The sequence below is a fragment of the Suncus etruscus genome, chromosome 16, assembly GCF_024139225.1.
Source record: "Suncus etruscus isolate mSunEtr1 chromosome 16, mSunEtr1.pri.cur, whole genome shotgun sequence".
In the NCBI taxonomy this organism is placed as follows: Eukaryota; Metazoa; Chordata; class Mammalia; order Eulipotyphla; family Soricidae; genus Suncus; species Suncus etruscus.
Window position 1 is genome coordinate 65893145 of NC_064863.1, and position 24615 is coordinate 65917759.

General features: G+C 40.4%; 1 protein-coding gene across 4 annotated transcripts in view; it reads left to right on the forward strand.

Annotated features, from left to right (window-relative positions):
- The window catches only part of SEPTIN11 (septin 11), a 103216-nt gene that overhangs the window by 36072 nt on the left and 42529 nt on the right, over positions 1-24615 (forward strand). For all 4 annotated transcript variants that reach the window (XM_049790266.1, XM_049790267.1, XM_049790269.1 and 1 more), the window contains exon 2: positions 14664-14778. In XM_049790266.1, the coding sequence (XP_049646223.1) occupies positions 14664-14778 (115 nt within the window). The remainder of the gene's footprint in view (positions 1-14663; positions 14779-24615) is intronic.

Genomic DNA, 24615 nt, shown 5'->3' on the forward strand with positions numbered 1-24615 from the left:
CTGCTGCCTTCCTGATAGTGTTTTATCCAATGTGGTTCAGTGCAACACTTATTTTTAGGAATGCTTTGGAACTTTGGTCAGCACTATTTAGTAATAGTGGAGTGAAATCAAATGTTAATTTACATGTACACCCCCTCTACATATCTTTACTCATTTTGGTTATTTGGGAAGTTTTCAATGATCAGGGATTAAAAGTGTGTCTCTACTCAGACAGACATTCTTTGGTGGGCTGGTTTGGGGACTGAGGCTGCATTTGAAGGAAAAAATGTCCAGTGTGTGAATGCAATAGCCTCTAGTTTTACTTTGTGACTGTTTTAGAGTTTATTTGGATTTTTTTCCTCTTTCTCAGATTCTACCATTAAATTATTCTATTTAATTGGGGTATTGGAGCCAAAGCAATAGTACAGCAGGTATTTTGCCTTGCATATACCCTACCTAGGTTCAGTTCTTCCATACAGTCCCCTGAGATAGTCATGAGTTATTTCTGAGTAAAGAGCTGGGATTAACCCCTGAATACTGCTTAGTTTGTCCCCAAAACCTAATAACAAAAACAGCAGTCTAATATAATAATAATATACACTTTAGAAAATAAATACATGGCCACTGTCAGAACGGAAAACTCTTTCCATGGTCAGAAACAAAAATAAGTACTATCTTCCCCAGAGGAAGTAGCTAATTTATATCTGGTAATATAAATGGCGGCATAGGAAAAAACAAGAAATAGTGCCATAGGGAAGGACATATCTCATCCGTATTTTGTTATGTACTGATGAATGTGTTCACTTACTAGAAATACAGGAACCAAACCATGGTATTTTTCAGGACACTGAGGAACTAATGTATGTAAATAAGCAGTTTAAAATATACATAAAAGATTGAGGGCCCGGAGAGATAGCACAGTGGCGTTTGCCTTGCAAGCAGCCGATCTAGGACCAAAGGTGGTTGGTTCAAATCCCGGTGTCCCATATGGTCCCCGTGCCTGCCAGGAGCTATTTCTGAGCAGACAGCCAGGAGTAACCCCTGAGCACCACCGGGTGTGACCCAAAAACAAAACAAAACAAAACAAAAAACAAAAAAAAAGATTGGAAAAAGGGGGCCAGAAATAGAGCTAAGTGATTAGAGCACATGACTTGCTTGTATACGGCCCCAAGTTTGGTCAGCAGCCCTACCTTTTCTGATGGGTATGTAGGTAAGAAGAGGATGATGGGAAGAATGGGAGAAGGGATCAAGAGTCTTTGGTACATCATGTGTAGAGGAGTAGTATAATTATATATCCAAATTGCAGAGTCAACACTGAAAGCAAGCAATTCAAACCATAACAACTCAAAAGTGCCTGTCAAGGAGGCAGTTTGGGGTGGGAGGTATGGGTGTAGGTAGGGTGGGGTGGTAGGAGAGAAGTTGACACTAGTGAAAGACTAATTCTGATGCTGGAATTGATGCTAGAAACTCATAAAGTTCAACTGTGAATAACTTTGTAAATTACAATGTCCTAATAAAAATACATTAAAAAATTTTTCAACTGATGGGACTTCATTATCTTCGAATTCCTCTTTATCACTCGTTGCAAAAACCTTGTCTGACTGATATACTAAGTGGTAAAGCAGGGCCGAAGGACCAACATGACCAAAGGAGCAACTGTAAGACATTAAATAGTTTTCTCCTCTGTGATAGGTGATATGTTTGGGATGGGATCGGGTTATTTGGGATCCCACTGGGAAACCAGCAGGTTTGGAAATGATAAGTGACCCTCCTCCCTGGTTTTCTCATTAGCTGTCCTAGGTGGCTTGCTGTTGGAATGGCTTCTCATTGTGTCTGTGATGTGGATCTGTGGGAGAGAACAGCTGGAGCATGTGTTTCTAATCCCATCCCGCCTTTCTAAATATGTCTTGCCTATTTGTCACATTTCTTCCCTCCCACCCTTCCTCCCTTGAGCACTGAAAAATGTGTATGAGCCCCTGGAATGCATATGTGGGCCTTGTCACCCCCGAACATGAGACTTCCTCCCAGTCAGCACTTAACCATGTTCAGCTGTTGCAGGCCTTTGTCACTCTTGGAAAAAAAAAGACTGGCCTTGGGAAGTGTAAGAAAGCTTCTTTTATTTAGAGTTGGTCAGTTAGAATTAAGCTGTCAGTGTGTAAGTTGATTTTAAATACACGTGTGTGTGTGTGTGTGTGTGTGTGTGTGTGTGTGTGTGTGTGTGTGTGTTGCCTGTAGAGAAAAATGCTCTTATGTTTTACAAGTTTTAGGCCATCATACCTGGTAGCTACTGAAAGACAGGTTTCCTGCTGTTTCCTTTACTACCCTTCTCCACCCAACTTGCCTCTTACAGGGTCCTGGCTATCTGGAAGATCTATTCAATTCAGATACCTCATTCTGGGCACTGCTTTTTTTACAAAATATTTGTATATGATGATGATTGTTACTAAGTCTTGTGGTCTTGGGGATTAGACCACAGACCTCAAATAAACAAGACAAGTGCTCTATCAGTAAGTTCCTTGACTGGGCACTGGTTTTTGTTTGCTTCTGGTTTGGGGGCTGCACTCAAGGGTGCGTAGGGGCTATTTCCACCTTAATATTTAGGGGAGGCTCCTGCTGGTATAGCGGGGACTTTGCAGTGCTGGGGATCAAATCAGGCACCCTGCATGAAGCTGCCATTCTTCTTTTTCCTTTTTTTTTTTTTAAGGGGGGGTTCTTTTAATTTAAATACCTTTAAAAAAATCCCTTGATGGGCCCGGAGAGATAGCACAGTGGTGTTTGCCTTGCAAGCAGCCAATCCAGGACCAAAGGTGGTTTTTTCGAATTCCGGTGTCCCATATGGTTCCCCGTGCCTGCCAGGAGCTATTTCTGAGCAGACAGCCAGGAGTAACCCCTGAGCAACACTGGGTGTGCCCCCCCCCAAAAAAAATCCCTTGATCTACAAAGGTTTTCATGATATAGTTGTTTCAGGCATTCAGTGTTCCACACCAATCCCACCTCTAATGTGACCTTCTCTCCACCAATGTCCCCAATTTCCCCCATCTGCCCCTTAGCAGGCACAATTTTTCTTTATACTGCTTGTTACAACAAATGGCAAATGGATTTATCCAAAATTTGATCCATAAAAGTCAGTTTCTGATGATTGTTATATCTCACAATGGCGTTACTAAAGTCATTGTCTGAGGATTTACTGAGCTGGTTGGTGCTAGTTGAACCTAATATTGCTTTCACTCATTGAGCTTAATGGGCTTTTATACAGTTTCCCCTTTAGATTTGCTGTCCTCTTACTAGGCTATCAGTACTGCAAGATTTGGAGGTGTGTGGCTGAATTCTTTAGAAGCTGTAGTCCTCGAAAAGCTGGAAGTTGAGCTCCCATATGATCCAGCTATACCACTCCTAGGAATATACCCTAGGAACACAAAAATACAATACAAAAATCTCTTCCTCACACCTATATTCATTGCAGCACTATTTACAATAGCCAGACTCTGGAAACAGCCAAGACGCCCTTCAACAGACAAATGGCTAAAGAAACTATGGTACATATACACAATGGAATATTATGCAGTCGTCAGGAGAGATGAAGTCATGAAATTTTCCTATACATGGGTGTACATGGAATCTATTATACTGAGTGAAATAAGTCAGAGGGAGAGAGAGACACACACAGAATAGTCTCACTTATCTATGGGTTTTAAGAAAAATAAAAGACATTATTGTAATAATGACAAGGGCCGGAAGGACAGACTCATGATATGAAGCTCACCTCAAGGAGGGGTGAGTGCAGTTAGAACACTAACAACAACCATGACAATGTTAATGAGTGAGAGAAGTAGAATGCCCGAGTTGAATACAGGCAGAGGGTGTGAGTGGAGGGAGATGGGCTGCATTGGTGGTAGGAATGTTGCATTGGTGAAGGGGGGTGTTTTTGTGACTGAAACCCAACTACAATCATGTTTGTAATTACGCTGTTTAAATAAAGATATTATTAAAAATATAATATGTAGAACTGGTACCATTTGGTAGCTTGGTGGCTTGGTAAGGTTCAGTTGTAGAGCCGGGCTGTTTCTACTCTGGAGGATGTTGAATATAGGTGGGGGCTGATGACAAAGCCGCAGAATTCTTGGCCCAGAGATGCATCTACCTGGGATAATTTAGGGACTTGGCATTTTTCATCTGGCCATTCTTTTAGGCAGTATTTTTCCTGATTGATGGACATGAAGTTTAAGTTCTAAGAGATGCTAATTACAAATCAAACAGCCAGAACTTTTCATAAGTAGGTCAGGAGTAGAGAAGAAAAATATACTTGAGGGTACAAACCAAAGGAGACCAAGCAGTGTTGAGTTTTTTGGACTTTCCCTTAGTAGTCAGTAGGAACTCTTATCTTCTACAGCTGCTCAGATACAATGTCACAGGCAGGTGGGCCATGTACCTTGGCGCTGCCTATCATGGGGCCTTGAGCTCTCTGCTGGCTTTGTGCAAAGGAAAAAATCAGTAACTACCATTCCTGCATTCTTATCCAGAAGATCTGATTTCTGGGGAACATTAAACTAGGCCACAAATTTTGGGTGAAATCTAAAAGATTGGTGTTGGGATAAGAAGAATGTCCAGGTCTTGGGTTTACAGATTGAAAGAATCAGCAGTAAGAGGATCACAGTAAGGGTAAGAGAGCTGCCAGAGGAGGGTCAGATACAAGGTATGTATGAAGTGTCTGTCATGCATGAAGGCTGAGAGGAAAAGAACAGTGTTTCCAAGTCTTCCCGGTCTAACTCAGAGGATAGGGAAGGGTTTCAAATTATTTAGCTTTGGTGTTCCTCTTCTACCAGATAGAGGCTGCTACACAGTTATTAAACTGCAGGCTAAAAGGAGTTTTCAGACCTTCAAGGATGGCAGCAAAACTATTCTTTTGACTTTTTTTTGTTTGTTTGTTTGTTTGTTTTTTGGGTCACACCAGGCAGTGCCCAGGGGTTACTCCTGGCTCTACACTCAGAAATTGCTCCTGGCAGGCTCGGGGTACCATATGGGATGCTGGGATTCAAATCATCGTCCTTCTGCATACAAGGCAAATGCACTACCTCCATGCTATCTCTCCGGCCCCTCTTTTGATATTTTAAATGACATTAAAAAGCATGAGAAATAAACCTTTGCATATATGATCAATTGATTTTTCCATAAGTGCCTAGACACAGGAAAAGAATACTTGTCTTTTCAATAGATGTTGCTGGAAGGAAGGCAAATCCAAATTAATAATATATTAATAAGTTGGACCCTTCTTTTTGCATCAAATAGAAATATTAATTCCAAATAAATGAACACTTTAATTGTGAGAGTTAAAAATGAAAAAAGGTGGGGAAATCATCATGGTATTGGATTCAGCAATTACTTCTAGGCTTTGACACCAAAATACAAGCAATAAAAGGAAAACAGATGAATCTAGTTAGAGAGATAGTATAGGGGTAAGATGTTTGCCTTGTATTAGCTGACCCCAATTTGATATTCAGCACCTCATTTGGTCCCCAGGAATGATATCTACATCCAGAGCCTGGAGCCCTGAGCATCACTTGGCGTGTCCCTAAAACTAAAAATAAATACATGGATGAATATCATGTGTGAGGTACATTTTTAGAAGGTAATTAAGCAGTTAAAGACAAACTCAATTAGGAAGTAAAATTTTCCCTCTATTCCTACTAGACCCCGCAAAATAAACGTCAAGAAAGACAACATTTCTTTTTCTTTTGCCAGTCTTTTGAAAAGAATTATTAGAGTCCTCAAAATGGGGCATTCTAGTCAATATTAATGTGTTTTTCTTTGGGGGGATGTTTGAGGAGTACCCCTCTGGACCTGGCAGAGCTGATTTCCCCAACTTTGTGGTTTCGAGGCTGTCCCCCCTTCTCAGCCCTAGCTTCCAGCTGGGCTGCTCTCAAATTCTTTCCTCATATGGTTTATGGTTTTCTTCCTAGCTCTTCCTTTCTTCCTGACTTCATCTGTTCTGCTGCTGTGTGAGTCAATCTCTTGGGGGGTTTTCTTGGCTCCAGTTCTGGTTTCGTGGTATAAAGGTCAGTCAGAATCACAAATGTTGTTCAAGTGAGCTTTCAAGAATGAGAACCTCATTGGCAATAGGATGCTTCAGGCATTTTACATTGTGAAAGTCATTGTAGCAATGCCTTCCTTGCCTTGAAAACATCCCTGTACAGCCTCATATTTGCGGTTTGAGTTGATGCTTCGCATTCCAGTGGTGTTTTTTTTTTCCTTTTACATAGGAAATAAGGGTGTTTCCCATTTTTCTCCAATTCTTATTTCTTTAAAAGAGAACACAAAACTAGCTCAATACTCCTTAGGATGTAGTTAGATCAGAAGAGTATGTATCCATAGAAAAGATCAGTTGGCACTTGTCAAACTTCTTGATTACTTTGGAGTCCAGAATTCCTCCAAATACTGACCAATGATCAGCCACTGATATGTGTGAGAAGATGCACTTTCTACTTTCCCTCTTTTCACCATCTGCTCAACTGAAATGGGACTTTAAAATAAAAAGGCACAGCCTAACTTGAAGAAGGATTATATGTCTCCTATCTGATCCTAATGTTCATTTTTTGGGGCAAGAAAGGGAAATGAGAACATGGCCCAGATCAGTCTCATTTCATATTGGACCTTTGTTTTTCTTAAGGATATGTCTTAGTCATTTCTGCTTCTTCCGATCAGAGATCTCAGAGATCCTGTTCTCATCTAAGTACATAAAACATTTACATCAGCTGTATGCAGGAGTTACCCACTAAATTAAATCTGACAGTGATGTGGACTAATCAGCCATGCTCTATATACTCCAGATTTGTGGGTTCACTGGAAGAATAACTACTCACTTGAGTTAAAGGTTGCATAGAATCTTGTGTTTCTGATGATTATACCTTTCTGACTTGATTAAATCTGTTGTGGCCCACCAGACTATAATTTTGTGACACTTGGTTTTTTCCACCATCTTTTAACACAGCATCAAGGACACATGTTGAATATTTGTGGGTGAAATATAAGCATGATTCAAGATTTTATTTTTGAATATAGGCAGTGTGCTTATAAGGAGGAGTTATTTCCTACATTTTTCTTTAAGGTTATAAATCTGCTTTTCACAAAGCTTCTGCAAGATTGCAAATAAAGCTGAGAAAATTCTTTTAAAGCAAGATGGTTGTAAAGGATGGGCATATAACTTTTACTAAAAACAAAACAAACAACCTGGCCATAATGACCTACATACTATATACATATAATATATACATACATAATATATATGCAATATGTATTACTACAAGATTTAGAATTTCTTAGGGTTTCACAGGATACCTCATTGACGGGTCCTTTTCAAAGATCATTTACAAATTGAGCCATTTTAATCTGACAAGATAAAATAGTTTTATCAGGAATTTTTCACCTTGTGTTGACCAAGCAAAATGAGAAAATTGGACTTATGCATCTTTGATTTCTTAACTTGAGAAGCCATAGAATTTAGCATGAAAGACTGTGTACAGGTTATCTAGTTAAATCTCAACTTAGAGATGAGGAAACATAATTTTGAAGATTAAGTGACTTATATCAATCAATATAATTTTTTTGTTTTTTGGTTTTTGTTATTGGGTCACACCTGACAGCGCTCAGGGGTTACTCCTGGCTCCACACTCAGAAATCACTTCCGGCAGACTCAGGGGACCCTATGGGATGCTGGGATTTGAACCACTGACCTTCTGCATGAAAGGCAAATGCCTTACCTCCATGCTCTCTCTCCAGTCCCAGTCAATATAATTCATTGTCCATAAACTGAGGCTCTATGCAGAATATAATCACTACTTCTTGTGAGCAAATTCCAGTGCTCTAAGTGAATGCATGAAAGAAATTTCTTCTAAGATTAAAAGCAGTTTAAATTTTAGAGGCTGGAAAGATAGTAGTAGATGGCTTAAGGTACTTGTAAGCAGCTGACCATAATTTGATCCCCATAATGGGTCCCCAGCACCACCAAAAGTGAGTGATCCTAAACATTGAGCCAAGAGCTGAATACTGCCAGAAGTAAGTCAACTCCTCCCCCAAATCCTCAAAGGATAATTTAAATTTTAAAGTTTCAGGCCAGAGTACTAATACAATGGGTAGGGTTCTTTTGCCTTGCATGCATTGGATTTTGAGCCTCTGCATTCCATGTGGTCTCCTGAGCCTGCTAGGAGTGAGTGATCCTTGAATGGCTAAGCCAGGAATTAGCCAGCATAGTTGGGTCTGACCTCCTGCCCCAAACATAAGTAAATAAATAGTTTTTAAGTATTAAATTCTAAACCTAAATTGTAACATCTTCTTTTAAAGGTGAAATTAAATTTGTTTTAATATTCATTAAGACACATATCCTTAGTACCTATTTGCATGATAAGGATCAGCTCTAGCCACACCTCAAGTCAAGAAAGAGATGACATGACTCTCCAGGTGACTGGGTTGAATGAAATCTATCTGTGCAAATTTAGTTCATCTCAAGAGCTTTGGGTTGGATTGAAATTGAAAAGGGGAGATGGAGGGGCTAGAGAGATAGCACCTGCAGCGGACCCAGGACTGATGGTGGTTTGATTCCCGGCATCCCATATGGTCTCCCCAGCCTGCCAGGGGCAATTTCTGAGCTCTGCCGGGTGTGACCCAAAAACCAAAAACCAAAAAAAAGAAAAGAAAAGTGGAGATGGGGATCCAGAATGATACCAGCTGTGGAAGCTGTTGATGATTACAGACAAGAATGTAATTCTGTGGCTTTCACAGCTTTGTCAGTGCATTTTCTATTTAGAGTGAATTTTCTTTGTCCTGAAGCCTTCTTTAATTCTTCATTATTTCTTTTTCTCCTCTTTCTCCTCCTCCTCTTCCATCTTCTTCCTTTTTTTCTTCTTTCTTCTTTCTTTTTTTTTCTTTCTTCTTTTCACTCTTGTAGCTCCTATGATGATTTTTCTTTCTTGTTTAGTCTAAGGGCTGTGCTAATCAGCAGCTTTTCCTGGCATGCTCAGCAGCACTTGAGTGTTCCTATTTCATGTCAGATTTGACAATAACTTATTTCATCCTCCTGATTTAAGGGAAAATAAGCCCAGATTTTCTGAGTATATGTAAAATGCAGGATACTCTCATGCCTTTTCCTCAGCGACTCTCAACCATCTGCCTACAAATGCTAATGATACTGAGGGAAGGAGAGACGAAAGCAGGTAGGAAAGAAGAGTAGAAAACAGACCCAGATTTATCCCATCACAAACATTTTACTGCCCTTCTCCATAAACACGATTTGGTATGGTGAAGCCCCCCCAGAAGCAGGTGTGTTGACATGTCCTTATAAAAACCTGTCGATTATAAATTTCAAAGTATGCTTTCATGGGTAGATATAGTCAAACTTTTTAAAGATAGCTTTTACAAACTGAACTTTTGATTTCTTGACAGATTTGATGGGCACCATTTTTCTTAAAACCTTTCTAAAACGTGCCTCCTCATCTTCCTAGTGAAAAGCTACTTCTCTTGTCCTCCTCAACTCCATATCATCCAAAGTTTTGAAGTCACTGGTTTTATTACTTTAATCTTCCAGGGCACAGTACTGGCCTAGTCTTCTGCTACATTGTAAAACCTTTTAAGTGCAGGACTGAGTGTTTATCAGTGAGCAAGGAAAGTAACATTTTTGGTTTTGTTCTTTCTAGTGGTTATATTGTAGTGACAGACAATCTATCTGGGGAAATTGCGAAGAGAGAAAAATGAGGTTGTCAAGTTAAAGTCTTACGATTGGATTTTTACTATAGATTTTAGTCATAATTTATTTGTAGGTTAGGAATGGGCTTAGAAATTCTCTAGGTATAAACTTGCCCTCTATAGATTAGCAAGTGGTAAACTAAATCAAGTAAGCTCATATATCTACTTGTCTTGTTATTACAGTTTTTTTGATGGCACTTTTATTTAACAATGATCAGAAATAAACCTTAGATTATTGGCTTCATAGGCCTAGCTGCAAAAATCAAAGTTTCGCCATGACATTGCCAGAAGCAATAACAACATTTTTGTCAATTTTAATATTCTAGTCATACCTCTATATTGCCAAAGAATTATGATTTTAGAACAACCCCTATCCTCCCTCCCTTGTTAACAGAGATTTAAAAAAAAATGTGGGGGTTGGGAGGACAGAGCAATAGCACAGTGGTAGGGCATTTACCTTGCACACGGATCCATCCCAGGTCTGATCCCCAGAATCCTATATGGTCCCCCGAGCCTGCCAAGAGCGATTTCTGAGCCCAGACCAGGAATAACCCTTGAATGCCACCAAGTGTGGCCCAAAAAACCAAAAAACAAAAATAATAAAAAAAATAAAAGGGCCACAACCAGCAATATTTAGACTGTTTTCCTGTCTTTGTAGTCAGGGAACACTCCTAGTAAGGATTCGGGGACCATATGCATGTCAGGGACAGAACCTGATTCAACTACGCAAGGCAATCACCGTACCTTTTGTACTATTGCTCTAGTCCCAGCAGGTTCATTTTTTTTTAATAGCAGCAGAACTTGTTGTAATGTTTAGGGCTACCTGGGAACTCGGGTCCTCATGAGATAGCAGTAACCACATTTGAGAACTCTAAACCTTTTTTCCTGAGTTCAAATTTCAGTTTCTCACTTTACCAGTGGCTGATAGTAAACAAATTACTAACTCCTTTTTTTTTTTTTAATCATTTTTTTTGAATATTTATTTTTTTTTATTTAAACACCTTGATTACATACATGATTGTTTTTGGGTTTCAGTCATGTAAAGAACACCACCCATCACCAGTGCAACATTCCCATCACCAATGTCCAAGTCTCCCTCCTACCCACCCAACCCCCGCCTGTACTCTAAACAGGCTCTCCATTTCCCTCATACATTCTCATTATAAGGAAAATTCAAAATGTAGTTATTTCTCTAACTAAACTCATCACTCTTTGTGGTGAGCTTCCTATGGTGAGCTGGAACATCCAGCTCTTTTCACTTTTGTGTCTGGAAATTAAATCATTTTTTGAGTTTATTTTTGTGTTGGGCCACACTCAGCAGTGCTCAGGAGTTATTCTGGCCCTATGCTCAGAAATGACTCCCAGCTGGCTTAGGATACCATTCGAAATACCTGGGATCTAACCTGGGTCTGTCCTGTGCAAAGCAAACATCCTACTCACTGTTCTATTGCTCCAGCCCCACCTTTTGGGGGGAGGTTGGGTCACACCCACCTGCATTCAGGGGTCACTTCTGACTGTACTCAGGAACCATGTAGAATGCTGGGATAGAATATGGTTTGGCCATGTGCAAGGCAGCAAATGACCTATCTGTTGTGCTATGGCTCTGTCTCCCTTTTTTTTTTTTGGTTTTTGGGCCACACCCGTTTGACGCTCAAGGGTTACTCCTGGCTATGCGCTCAGAAATCGCCCCTGGCTTGGGGGGACCATATGGGATGCCAGGGGATTGAACTGTGGTCCATCCTACACTAGCACTTGCAAGGCAGACACCTTACCTCTAGCGCCACCTTCCCGGCCCCTCTGTCTCCCTTTTTAAGTCATTTTTAAGTTGAGGTTAGGAAATAATAGTAATATCTTATGTAATTGTCTAAGATTTAGAAGATTGGCTTGTTTATATGTGTGACATTTTTGAAAAGACTTAACAGTGATAGTATGATAGAATGGAGATTTGGGTCTAGCCCTTGGAGGCCTTGAGATGACCAAAGAATCTAGAGGTGAGAAGATCCCTTTGGTATTCAGGTAAAGAGAGAAATGATTAGAAGGAAGTGGAGTTAGGCTAAGAGATCTGTCGCAAAGCTGTTGAATTTAGTATGCATTACTAAGTGTTAATTTAGCTTTGAGAAGATGGGGATTACCACTGGGGCTATATGGATTCTATATGGATTTTAAGCATGAGTAAATACTTGAACAGAGAAGGAGCTCTCTGTTCCTAGGTGGGGTAGAATGGGATATAAAAGATAAAAATTCTCATGAACATCCCTTTGCCCGACAACCTAAGAGAATTATCCCTTTGATCAAAATTTGGAACAGGAACTCAGAAGTCAGAATTAGAAATATAATCATGAGAGTCATTTCTGGATGTGTATGATCTCAGTAAGAGTTAAGACTATAGAAAGAATTGAGAAAACAAAGCCCCAGAATCAAAGCTGGACCCAAATGCATCAATGCTGGCATTGACTGGGATTCTGTGCTACTGCTGTGTGGCTGTAGGACCTCTCCTATTTCCTGCAGCGTGTCCCAGTTTTTGAGTCTGTGCAGGAAATGGAAAAGGACTTTCTTGTTTCTCATTTACCAATCACATTAGCTATTGGCTGATCACTTTTAGTTTTCACTCAGTTTAGGATAAGTAATTAGAATCAGTTACGGTATTGAAAAATTACACTTATCAGACTTCCATATTTTACATAGCAAAGTTAGATGACAGAGACTCTGAAGACAAAACTTAAAAAATCATGGCCCAAACGGTTGTATAACCCTTCATTTAGACTGGTTTTCAGTGGGTATAAAAATACTCTGTGGGTGTGTGGGTGGTTTCTTGTGTTTTGGAAATGGTGAGAATAGGAGATGCTGTGTGTTGGGCTCTGGGATGAGAGCTAAAATGACTAACGCTGAGTCTTTCCCTGGATTGGCTTTAGTATAGATATCTGAATTGAAAATCTTGAGATTCAGAATTTAGAATGATGTACCATTCTTCCCCCACTCTTCTTCCCCCTACCCTCAGCTGGAAAGGTAAAGAAGGGAACATGGTGAAGAGCAGAGGGAGTGCAACACGGGACTCTTCTTTACTGTCTTTCACTCCTGTTGGCTGAGTGTTTCTGCCAACGATGCCACAGAAAAGGCATCTAGTGTGGCTTCTCCTTGCCTGACACGCAGCAGCCATTGTACAGCTGGGCTGGAAAGAGTTCTAAATATAACCCAGACTCATTGCAAATCCTCCTCCCCCACCTTGTCTTGACGGATGTGGTAAACACCCTAAAAATACCTGTTGTAGGAACCTTTGAGGTATCTGAAGAGGAAGGGGCAGACACTAGACTCTTGGGGCCTTTTGGGGTTGGGAGGCTTGGCTAGCTCCCAGCTTGGCTCCCCAGGAGGGGATGCCCCTAAAGCTGTGCGGAGAGCAGTGACCATGCCATTCTGTTCAAGGGTAAGTGCCTACTCTTGAGCCTCAGATTCAGTGTTGGCAGGTTTCAAGGAAACTATTCATAGACTCAGCATCTGTTCTCTGTCCCATTGACCTCAAACCTGCAGCTGCCACCATGGTGTGCAGGAAGTGCAATGCTGTTTAGTCCTATTTTACAGATTTGGAATTTTAGAGCTGGCAGGGGCCTCAGACAGCGTATTGTTCATAAAACATTGCATTAAAAGTTGCATTTAAAGAGGGACATTTCTGCCCATAGAGTTGATCATAATGGTTTAAAAATGGAAACTCAGGCTTTGATTATTATAAGAATTCATTCTCATCATTATGCAACACCAGTAGAAGAGGAAAGCCAGCCTTTTGAAAAATTCTCTGAGATAGTGGGCTAAGATTTTTCATTTTCAACAAACAACAAGAACTTTGAATTTCTTGTCTCACCCGAACTGCAACACAATTACACCACCAGGAGGCTTAGAGTGATCAATATCTAATTTCTGATGTCTCAAATGACCCCAGTGATGATTTTCTTGGGAATAAAAATTTTACAGCTTTTCTCCAAAATTTCTGGGATACGTTCAAAGTCTTGGAGACAGCATAAATCTGGACTGGAGAGACAGCGTAGTGGAAAAGTCACTTGCCTCACATATAGCTCACACAGGCCTGATTTCTGGAACTTCTTAGGGTCCTCCAAACTCTACCAGGAATGAGCACAAAGCCAGGTGTTAACCCCATCTACCCCCGAGAGAGAGAGAGAGACAGAGAGAGAGAGAGAGAGAGAGAGAAAGAGAGAGAGAGAGAGAGAGAGAGAGAGAGAGAGAGAGAGAGAGAAGGCACCCAGCTTTAGGTGGGCATGGTAAGTATCTTGTCCTAGTCTTCATCAGCAGTGAGAAACCTCAAATATGTCTGACTAAGAGGAGATTTGTCCAACTTATGTGCTAGGTGATGGGTAGCATTATGGTGCATTATGGTGGGTACACATTTTCCATAATTGTAATGAGTACATATTTTCCAATTCTTAAAACTGCTTTATGAATCCAAATAGTATTTTTTTATAATTTTGTATTGAATGGTTTTCCTGAATCTTGGGAAATAGTTCCAATGGCTGGAGTATATGGGAGCTCAGAATTGTGATTCCCAGAATCATCTGGTCCTCCAGTATTACCAGTTGCAGCTTTATCACCAAAAAAGAAAAAAAAAAATAGACTTACAGAAATTGAAAGTTTTTCTTGAGTGGTGGAAGCTACAAAATGGCTAAAATAGACTGTTTGCTTGTATTCAGTGTCATTTAATGCATCCCTGAAATGATCTTCTTTAGAATTTTAAGGTTCCCTGGACTAATACACTTAGGAAATAGGAGACTGGGATGTTGTGTCCTTTGAAAGGAATCTCTGATTAATGGGAAAAGTGAGAATTGGAGTTATTAGCACCTTCCGGGTCTGTGAAGGCCTAGGATGAAGCTCATTTTCCCACACATATTGACAAGAGAGGTTGGGAGCAGGGGTGTCCATAATATTAAGCATTTTCTCTGAAATTCCAGAATGAAGAGCTTCGAAACCTGTCCCTTTCTGGCCATGTTGGATTCGACAGTCTCCCTGACCAGCTGGTCAATAAGTCCACTTCTCAAGGGTTCTGCTTCAACATCCTGTGTGTCGGTAAGTGACTCAGCACTAGCTTCCGGGAAAAGGGTTCTGACACTCAGTTGCTGGCAGGTGGCTGTCAGTGGGGTGCAGTTTTAGAAAATAATGGCAATGATATTTTTACTCTATTTAAAATTGTAAAGCAGGACAATGATTACCACTTTCTATCACACAATTACAGAGACTGAAACTAATGGGGGGTAAATGTTCTGCTTTGGGTGTTATTCAAATTGTTATTATTTTTGTCACATAGTCAAGCAACTGATTCGCTGGATATTGTGATTTAAATAGATTTTAGGGGTGGAGAGATAGTATAGAGGGTAGGGTGCATGGCCAATTCAGGTTCAATCCCCATATATTTTCTTGAACCCTACTAGGAGTGATCCCTAAATGTAGAATCAGGAATAAGCCCTGAGCATCACTGGGTGTGGCCCAAAACTAAATAAGCAATATTAAGATATTTTGGAGGGATGTTTTTTCTAGCTAGACTATTGGAAGTAGAAATAAGAAACAGATGTATATACAGTTTAAAGTCATTCAAAGGCATTTTAGATGCCTTTGAGGTTCTCTTACTTTAGTGCCGTAGTCTCTAGTGAAGTCCTTTTTAAAGACATTCTACTTATAGTATGCAAAATCTGACATGATACTGATGACCTCAGTAAGCCTCTATTGTGTTGAAAATGTTTGCTTTTAGGGCAAAAGGCAATCTAAGATTCTGCTTTATAACTGAAGTAAAATTTCTGCCTGAATTATTAAATTAACCTTTAGTCCTTAAATTTGACTCTCAAATTGATTTTAGTTTATTCTTGGTAGAGAAATGGAAAAGGATAGAGATCTGACTTATTTGTAACTTCCAATGTTTTATTCATATCCTTTTAACATTATAACAGTAGGCCTCTGCCCTTGGTAGTTTTTCTTTTTTGAAGTATATTCTTTAAAATTTCAGAGGAGAGAGCTGGAGAGATAGCACAGCGGTAGGGCATTTGCCTTGCACGCAGCCACTCCTGTACTGACAGTGGTTCGAATCCCAGCATCCCATATGGTCCCCCGTACCTGCCAGGAGCGATTTCTGAGCGCAGAGCCAGGAGTAACCTCTGAGCGCCATTGGGTGTGACCCCCCCCAAAAAAATAATAAAAAATTTTAGAGGAGGGGGCCGTAGAGATGGTTCAATGGTATGGCACTTCCCTTGCATGCAGCTGATCCTGGTTTAATCCCCAACACCACACAGAGTCTCTGAAGTAAACCCAGAGTAAACTCTGAGCACCAAGTTAGGCTTATGATCACCAAGTATGACACACGCACACACACAAAAAAATAAAACATAGGAGGAAGATAAAAAAGGTGGAATGGAAATATAAATTTCCTGTTAGTTTGAAGCAGAAATTTCCCAGAATAGAATCCCTCCCTCAACCCTTCCCTCCACTCCTGATGAATAGCCAGGCTGGACAAGGGAAGGACAGTGGCTTTGGCAAAATTGCTCTGTTGCTCTCATACTTCTGGGCCATCACTAATGCAGACCAAAAACAATTCTTAATTTCCCATCTGGTGGACGGACAAGTGCATCCTCCTTTCCCTAGGCTTATCAGAGTTTACTCCTCACTTTCCTTGACCAAATAAAATGCGGCAGATTTTGAAAAGTTGCGTGTTCTGAAGAAACATTCTTTGTTAATTATTGGGGTGGAGACATATTTTCTTTATGCAGCTGTCTAGGAACATGCTTCAGGGCGTCTCTGTTCTGGATGTCCATGATGGAAACCAGAAAGAATATGTATGCACATAGCTTCCTTACTTGGCTTTATGGCAAAGCTCTCATGTAAAATCTTTTAAAGTTCAGCAGAGGTATTCTGAATGACAGTAAAAGTGGCAAAAATGAGTTGTCTTTTCTGCTACATATGCTGCAAAGTAAGACAGTTCTTCACTACTATAGAAATTTGTTGGCAATTTCTTGAATTTTTTTCTATTGAAAACTTAGCTAAGTTGTAGGCCACTTGCCATCCTGGCTTCTCTATTGCTTCCCCTAGCCTTGTCTCTGGAATCTGTCAAGAGTTCATATGAGAATGTTTCCCAGGTCCTACAAATAGGGGAAAACCTTGTAGAGGGATTGGGCTGGCTACCAGGATGGGCTGACCTTGATCATGTTCATGGGAGGGCTGGCTTGCTGCCTCACATCAAATAGCACAACTGAGAAGATAGGGGCTGAAGTAATAGGATAGCAGTAAGGGCACTTTTCTTTTATGCAGGCAACCGGGTTTGATTCTTAGCATCTCACTTGGCCCCGCAAGCACCATCAGGAGTAATTCTAAGGCAGACATGAGTAATGCTTGAGCTTCATCTGGCTTGGTACCCCCCCCCCCAAAAAAAAACCCAAAGAAACAACAAATAAGCTATTAACTGTAACTCTAGCTGGCACTTCCATAAGACACACCCCGCACAGGCCTGTTAAGCAGCTGCTATCTGCTATATCTGAGGGGGGGATAACACTTTTATTCTTTGCTTTTTATTTTCATTTCATCTTTAAACATGTCTTTAATTTTTTCAAAGCAATTAAAGTAATACTGTTTGTTTCATAGTTGTACAAAATTCTTTGTCCACCTCTTCATTTCCACCCTTGATTTCATGCCACGGGAATAATGCTGTGGAATCCCTTTGCAAACTTTTGACATGTTTCTGTACTTGAAAATGATTTTTGTTGATGTAAAAATCACCAATTCTGTGATCTTTTGTAGTTCCACATGACTCACCAGGCTGAAATCAAAGCACCTACAGGGCTATATTACTTTCCAAGACCTCTTAGGGGAAAGTGTATATCCTTCCCTTTTCCAACACCCAGACATGCTTGCATTCTATGGTTGTGATCCCTTTCTTCCACCTTGAAAGTCAGCAAATCACACATCACAAAGAATGAGAACTGCTATTGGGAAGACCAGCTAGTCCAGCCTTTCTGAAAAACGATATGGATATTCCTTTAAAAAAAATGTAAATTGGGGCCGGAGAGATAGCATGGAGGTAAGGTGTTTGTCTTGCATGTAGAAGGAGGGTGGTTTGAATCCCGGCGTCCCATATGGTCCCCCAAGCCTGCCAGGAGTGATTTCTGAGCATAGAGCCAGGAATAACCCCCGAGTGCTGCTGGGTGTGACCCCCCAAAAATGTAAATTAAGGAGCCAGAGCGATAGTACAGTGGTAGAGCGTTTGCCTTGCATGTGACCAACACAGAACAAATAGTGGTTTGAATCTCGGCATCCCATTCTTGCCAGGGGTGATTTCTGAACACAGAACCAGGAGTAACCCAAGCATCACTGGGTGTGAGCCAAAAATTAAAAAAAAAAAAAAGTAAATTAAGCTTCCTTATGATCCAGCAATACTATTCCTATGATAGACCTTGGAACACACACATACACACACACACACACACACACACACTCACACAAATAAATAAATAAATAAATGCCCTTTGCTCTCCTATGTTCATTGAAGCACTATTTTACAATAGCCAGAATCTGGAACCAAACCAGTTGCCTGACAACAGATGAGTGGTTAAAGAAACTGTAGTATATCTATACAATGGAATACAATGCAGTCATGAAATAAATGAAGTCATGAAATTTTTCTTATACGTGGATGGAAGGGCATGGAGATTATGATGCTGAGTGAAATGAGTCAGGGGGAAAGGGATAAACATAGAATAATTTCACTTATCTGTAGGCTATAAGGAAAAAAAACAGTGTGAGGATGATATCCAGAGACAATAGACATGAGGATTAGGAGGACCAGTCCATAGTAGGAAGCTTGCCACAAAGAGCGGTGAGTGCAGATAGAGTATAGAAGGGTCTTCTATGAAAGGGACATGCATGGCACTCCTCTTTAACAGTAGTGCAAACCACAGTGTCAACAAAGAAAAGAGAGACAGTAAAGTAAAATGCCTGCCCCTGAGGCAGGTGGGAGAGGGTAGGTGGGAGGAAAGAGGGCAGCAGGGAGGTGAGAGGGAAATGTGAAGTTGTTGTACATTGTATGACTGTAACTCAGTTATGAACATTGATTCGTGATTGAATTACAGTCATGAATATCCATATTGTTTTTCAGAAAGGCTGGACTAGACAGCCTTCCCAATAGCAGTGAATGAGTCCCTTTCTCCCCACATCCATGCCAGCACGAGTTGCTCTTGTTCTTTGTGAGGTGTGAATTGCTGACTTTGAAGGTGAAAGAAAGAGATCATAGCTAAAGAATGCAAGCAGCTGTGTGTGTGTGTGTATGGGGGGGGGGGGTGTAGTATGAACAACCTTGTAACCATGGTATTTAAATTAACAACCCAAACCGAAGTCAGCAATTCTCTCTGTGTCTGTTTCTCTTCTCCCCTTCCTTCTCCCTCACTTCTCTCCCACCTCCCTCTTTTCCAAGCTACTTGATCTCTCTCTACAAGTAAGGCAAAACCTCTCAGAGGGTTGGTCTGGCTGAAAGAACCTGGATTGAGCCCTGGAATGTGTTGACATTTTGGCTGCCCTCATGCCAAGGTGGTCAACCAGTGAGCTTACCCATTCTCTTTCTTCCCTCTCTATCTTTTCCCACAGAGCTGGACAGAAACAAACCCTTTTATTTATTTATTTATTTTTTTTGGTTTTTGGGTCACACCCGGTGGTGCTCAGGGGTTACTTCTGGCTCTGTGCTCAGAAATTGCCCCTGGCAGGCTTGGGGCACCATATGGGATGCCAGAAATCGAACCCAGATCAGTTGTGTGCAAGGCAAGCAACCTGCTTGCTGTACTATTTATTTTTTAAGTAAGAGGGCATAAAAATATTTCTTTCTTTCTTTCTTTCTTTCTTTTTTTTTTTTTTTTTTGTTTTTGGGCCACACCCGGCGGTGCTCAGGGGTTACTCCTGGCTGTCTTCTCAGAAATAGCTCCTGGCAGGCATGGGGGACCATATGGGACACCGGGATTCAAACCAACCACCTTTGGTCCTGGATCGGCTGCTTGCAAGGCAAATGCCGCTGTGCTATCTCTCCAGGCCCAAGAGGGCATAAAAATATTTCTACAGCTTCTTAGAATAGTGTCATATTTAACTAAAGAATATCCATACTCCCTTCTCCTTATCCTACTGTCCATTGATGTGTATGTTGTTTATAATATCATCATTTACCTTTTTTTTTTTTTTTTGGTTTTTGGGCCACATCCGGCAGTCCTTAGGGGTTACTCCTGGCTATCTGCTCAGAAATAGCTACTGGCAGGCACGGGGGACCATATGGGACACCGGGATTCGAACCAACCACCTTAGGTCCTGATAGGCTGCTTGTAAGGCAAATGCCACTGTGCTATCTCTCCGGCCCCTAATATCATTTACCTTTTATAATTTGGTAGCATAAAAGGATAAAATTAATTTATGGTACTTGTAAGGAAAAACATCTAGAATGGAAATTTGGTTTTGTGGTAGGCTGCAAACAGGAAATAAACCAGGAATTAATCCTGGTATGAGGATGGCCTGGAACAGGCACTGAACTAGATGTCTACTATTAGGACCCATTTCTTTCTTTTTTTTTTTTTCTTAATATAAATCTTTATTTAAGCACCATGATTACAAGCATGTTTGTAGTTGGATTTTAGTTATAAACAGAACACCCCCCATCATCAGTGTAACATTCCCACCACCAATGTCCCTCTTCTCCCCTACCCCTGCCTGTATTCATTACAGGCATTCTACTTCTCTCATTCTTTAACATTGTCATGTTAGTTGTCAGTGTAGTTATTCCCCTAACAGAGTTCACCACTCTAGGTGGTGAGCTTCAAATTGTGAGCAAATCCTTCCAGCTCTTAACTGTATTGTCTCTGGGCCTTATTACAGTAATGTCTTTAATTTTTCTTAAAACCCATAGATGAGTGAGTCTATTCTGTGTCTATCTCTTTTCCTCTGACTTATTTTATTTAACATAATAGATTAGGGTCCATTTCTTATTTATTTTATTTATTTGGGGGGGGTCACACCGGCAGTGCTCAGGGGTTACTCTTGGCTCTATGCTCAGAAATCGCTCTTGGCTGGCTTGGGGGACCATATGGGATGCCAGGATTCGAACCACTGACCTTCTGTCTGCAAGGCAAACGCCTTACCTCCATGCTATCTCTCCGGCCCAGGACCCATTTCTGTTAAGTTTTACAAAGGAATAAAATAAAGAGGAAACTAGGAACCATAAAGATAGTATAGTGATTACTTGCCTTGCATATAGCCAACCCTAATTTGATCCCTGGCACTACTTAGGTTTTCATGAGCACTGCCAGGCATGATCCCTGAATTCAGAACCAGGTATAAGTCCTGAGCACAACCAGGTAAGGACCAAAATTTAAAAAAATAATTACACTTCACTTAATTCCAAAAGAAAATTGTTTGTTTGTTTGTTTGTTTAGGTTTTTGGGCCATACCGGCAGCATTCAGGGGTTACTTCTGGCTCTGTGCTCAGAAATCACTCCTGGAGGCCTCTGGAGACCATATAGGATGCCGGGAATCGAACCCAGATCAGCAGCGTGCAAGGCAAATGCCCTACTGCTATGCTATTGCTCCAGCCCCCCAAAGAGAATAATTGAGGTTAAATTTGGTAATGACCTTCATAGTTCATAGTTCTTCACCTTGCTTACCACACATTAACTTATCTCAAAGCATCTCTTAGGTTATTGTCCATACCACATTTCTCCACAGAATCTAAATTAGATTCAGCATTTTTTGTAATTTATTTTTTAAAACTTTATTTATTGATTGATTTGTTGATTGATTGGTTGTTGGGCCATGCCCAGTGGCTCTCAGGGGTTATTCCTGACTCTGCACTCAGAAATTGCCCCTGGTAGGCTGAGGGACTACATGGGATGCCAGGAATCAAACTGGGCTCCTCCCTGGTCGGCCACATACAAAGCAAACACCCTACCACTTCGCTATCTCTTCGGCCCTTCTTTGCAATTTTAAATGTGCCTATCTTGCTCATTTGTTTTTCCAAATTACACTTACTCAATGAGAAATTTCAGCAATGATCCACCTGTTATGTTGGTTTTTTGTACACATATAAAGAAGAATTAAGCATGTACACCCATGCTGAAGAAACCAGTTGAACAGTGGACTAAAACAAATGAATAATGAATTTTAAAAATAGGGCATCTCCATTCAGCATCCCTCAGACTGTGCAGATCATTAGTGCTTGGGTGCTGAGCCTCAAGCAGACCAAGAGCCATCCAGAGCACAATTCATCAATTAATTTCCTGAAGAGTTAACTAAAATAACATAGGGGGCTGGAATGATAGCACAGAGAGTAAGGCATTTGTCTTCTATGTGGACGACCAAGGTTCGATCCCCAGCATCCCATATGGTTCCCTGAGCCTGCCAGGAATGATTTCTGAGTGTAGAGCCAGGAATAACCCCTGAGCGCCTCTAGGTGTGACCCCAAACCAAAACAAGAAACAAATAAAAATAAATAAATAAAACACAGATGAGTTATTGAGGACTTTGTTAATCTGACTGGCCCCCAAAAAGAAAGTCTAGTTAATTCAGAGAAACAGACATAATTTTGTATATTTTCTTGGATCCAGGTAGCAATCAGAGAAAAAAAATGCTGAATCATATGTCAACTAATGGATGAACCTAAATTGCCTTCTTTTTTTTTTTTTTTTTTTTTTTTTTTGGGCCACACCCGGCAGTGCTCAGGCGTTACTCCTGGCTGTCTGCTCAGAAATAGCTCCTGGCAGGCACGGGGGACCATATGGGACACTGGGATTCGAACCAACCACCTTTGGTCCTGGATCAGCTGCTTGCAAGGCAAACACCGCTGTGCTATCTCTCCGGGCCCCCTAAATTGCCTTCTGATGAATAATACTCAGGTTTTTGTTTTCTTCCTTTCTTTTGAAATGTTCGGTTTAGAGGTTGGGTTTTAAATAAATTGAAGGGAAGCCAGAGTAATAATATAGTGGTAGGGTACTTGTCTTGCATGTAGCTGACCTGGGTTCAATTGCTGGCATCTGATCTTTTCATATGATCTCCCAAACCTTCCAGAAGTGACCCTGAGCACCACTGGGTAAGCCCTAAAACAAAAATAAAACAAGCAAAAAGGCCAGAGCATGGAATGCGATATGGAAAACTGGTTTCCACTGGGCTGTGGGTGTGTTATTAGCCAGCTTTGGCAGGAGCAGGAAAAACAAAAGCCACAGACAGCCGTCAGGAATAAATCTCTAATTATTCTAACAACTGAGTGTTTAGGCAAAAATAATTAAAATAAATAACAAACTATAAAATGTCTACCACAGTAGCAAATTTCTCTAATGATTACTGTGATCATTTCTGTTTTCAATTTGACTTTCAGCAAATCCTTGGCCTGTGTCAGGTATCCAGGTAGGTTTTCTTTTTTTTTAATGCACCAAAGTTGATGTTATTCTTTTTTTTATCAAAATACTATTATGGCTATTTGGCATTGGAATATAGACTTTCAGTTAGGTGCTTAGAAAAAGCTTTTTGCTCCTGTGAGTCTCAGAACTCTAAAAATTGATCTGCTTTCTGAGACCTCTACAGCTAATGCATTGAGAAACTCCCCTAATGCCTTTATCCACAGCGTGCCTTTATTTCTTACTGAACTGCTTTTGGTGGATTGTTCTGTGGCCAGAGAAGCTGTATATAATTAAAGGTTCTTAACAGAGACAATTGAAACAGAAAACAAAGCACTCCTGAATTTAGTGGTTTTCACAACTCGTTGATTAACCTTGGGCTATAAGTAGGGCCTGCAATACAATTGTTCATAATTCACCTTGCTAAAAATGATAAAGTAACCTTACCTTCAGAAACAAAATCCAGAACAGGCAAAGTTCCTGATTCATTTGCTCAATGAATGAAGTTGAGAAAATGAGGTATTAATATAAGTCCTGTCAAGATACTCTAGAATCCTTACCATTAAAAATTAAATTAAAATTGTTATTACGATCTTAGGAGCAGGGTTGACAGGTTGTTTTTACTATGAGAAACTTTGGCCTTATTGAGAGAGCTTTATAAGGGAGTTTTATTGTGGTTCACTTGTGTTCTGAAAATAAGATCAATCCTAAAAGAAAATCTGCTAGACTTAAGAAAGTTACACATGTATTTAAAGTGAGTTCAGTTTGGCCAGAGAGAAAGTACAGCAGTTAAGTGTTTACCTTCCTGCAGCCATCCCCGCTTCAATTCCTAGCACCCTTTATTGTCCCAGAGCCCTGCCAGGAATGATCTCTGCATAGAGCCAGGAGTAAGACCTGAACATCACTGGGTACGGTACCCATCAAAAATGAGTTTAGTGCTTATAATATTGAATTACTGACCAGATTTGAAGTATCTTAGATATGAAACTATAAAAACTTTGTTTCTTTCTTTTCTTTTGTGTTGTGTATTGGTTTGAGTTTTGGCTACACCCAGTGATGCTCAGGGATTACTCCTAACTGCTCAGGAATTACTCGGGGGGACCCTAGGGGATTCCAGAAATCGAACCCAGGTTTGCTTTGTTTAAGGCAAGTATCTTACCCACTACACTATCTCCTTAGACTGCCTCTGTTTTATTTCTGTATTCACTTATACTAAGTTATTTAGTTGACTTCTTTATTATATCATGTTGAATCATGGATTTGAGCTGCTTAAATTTTATCAAGTTGATTAGAACAGACTAACTGCTGTTTTATTGATGAGTCTTTTTTTTTTTATGAGAATATTCAGAAAGATAAGGAATAGATTGGGGATAGACTCCAACACTACAGCCAGACTTCAGAGAGATCTGGAATGATTTTCAAAATATCACAGAAGTTCAACCAGTGTCACTTTTCTTTACTTTTCTTTTTTAATTTTTATTTTGACCAAATCTTTCACAGTAATTTTTTA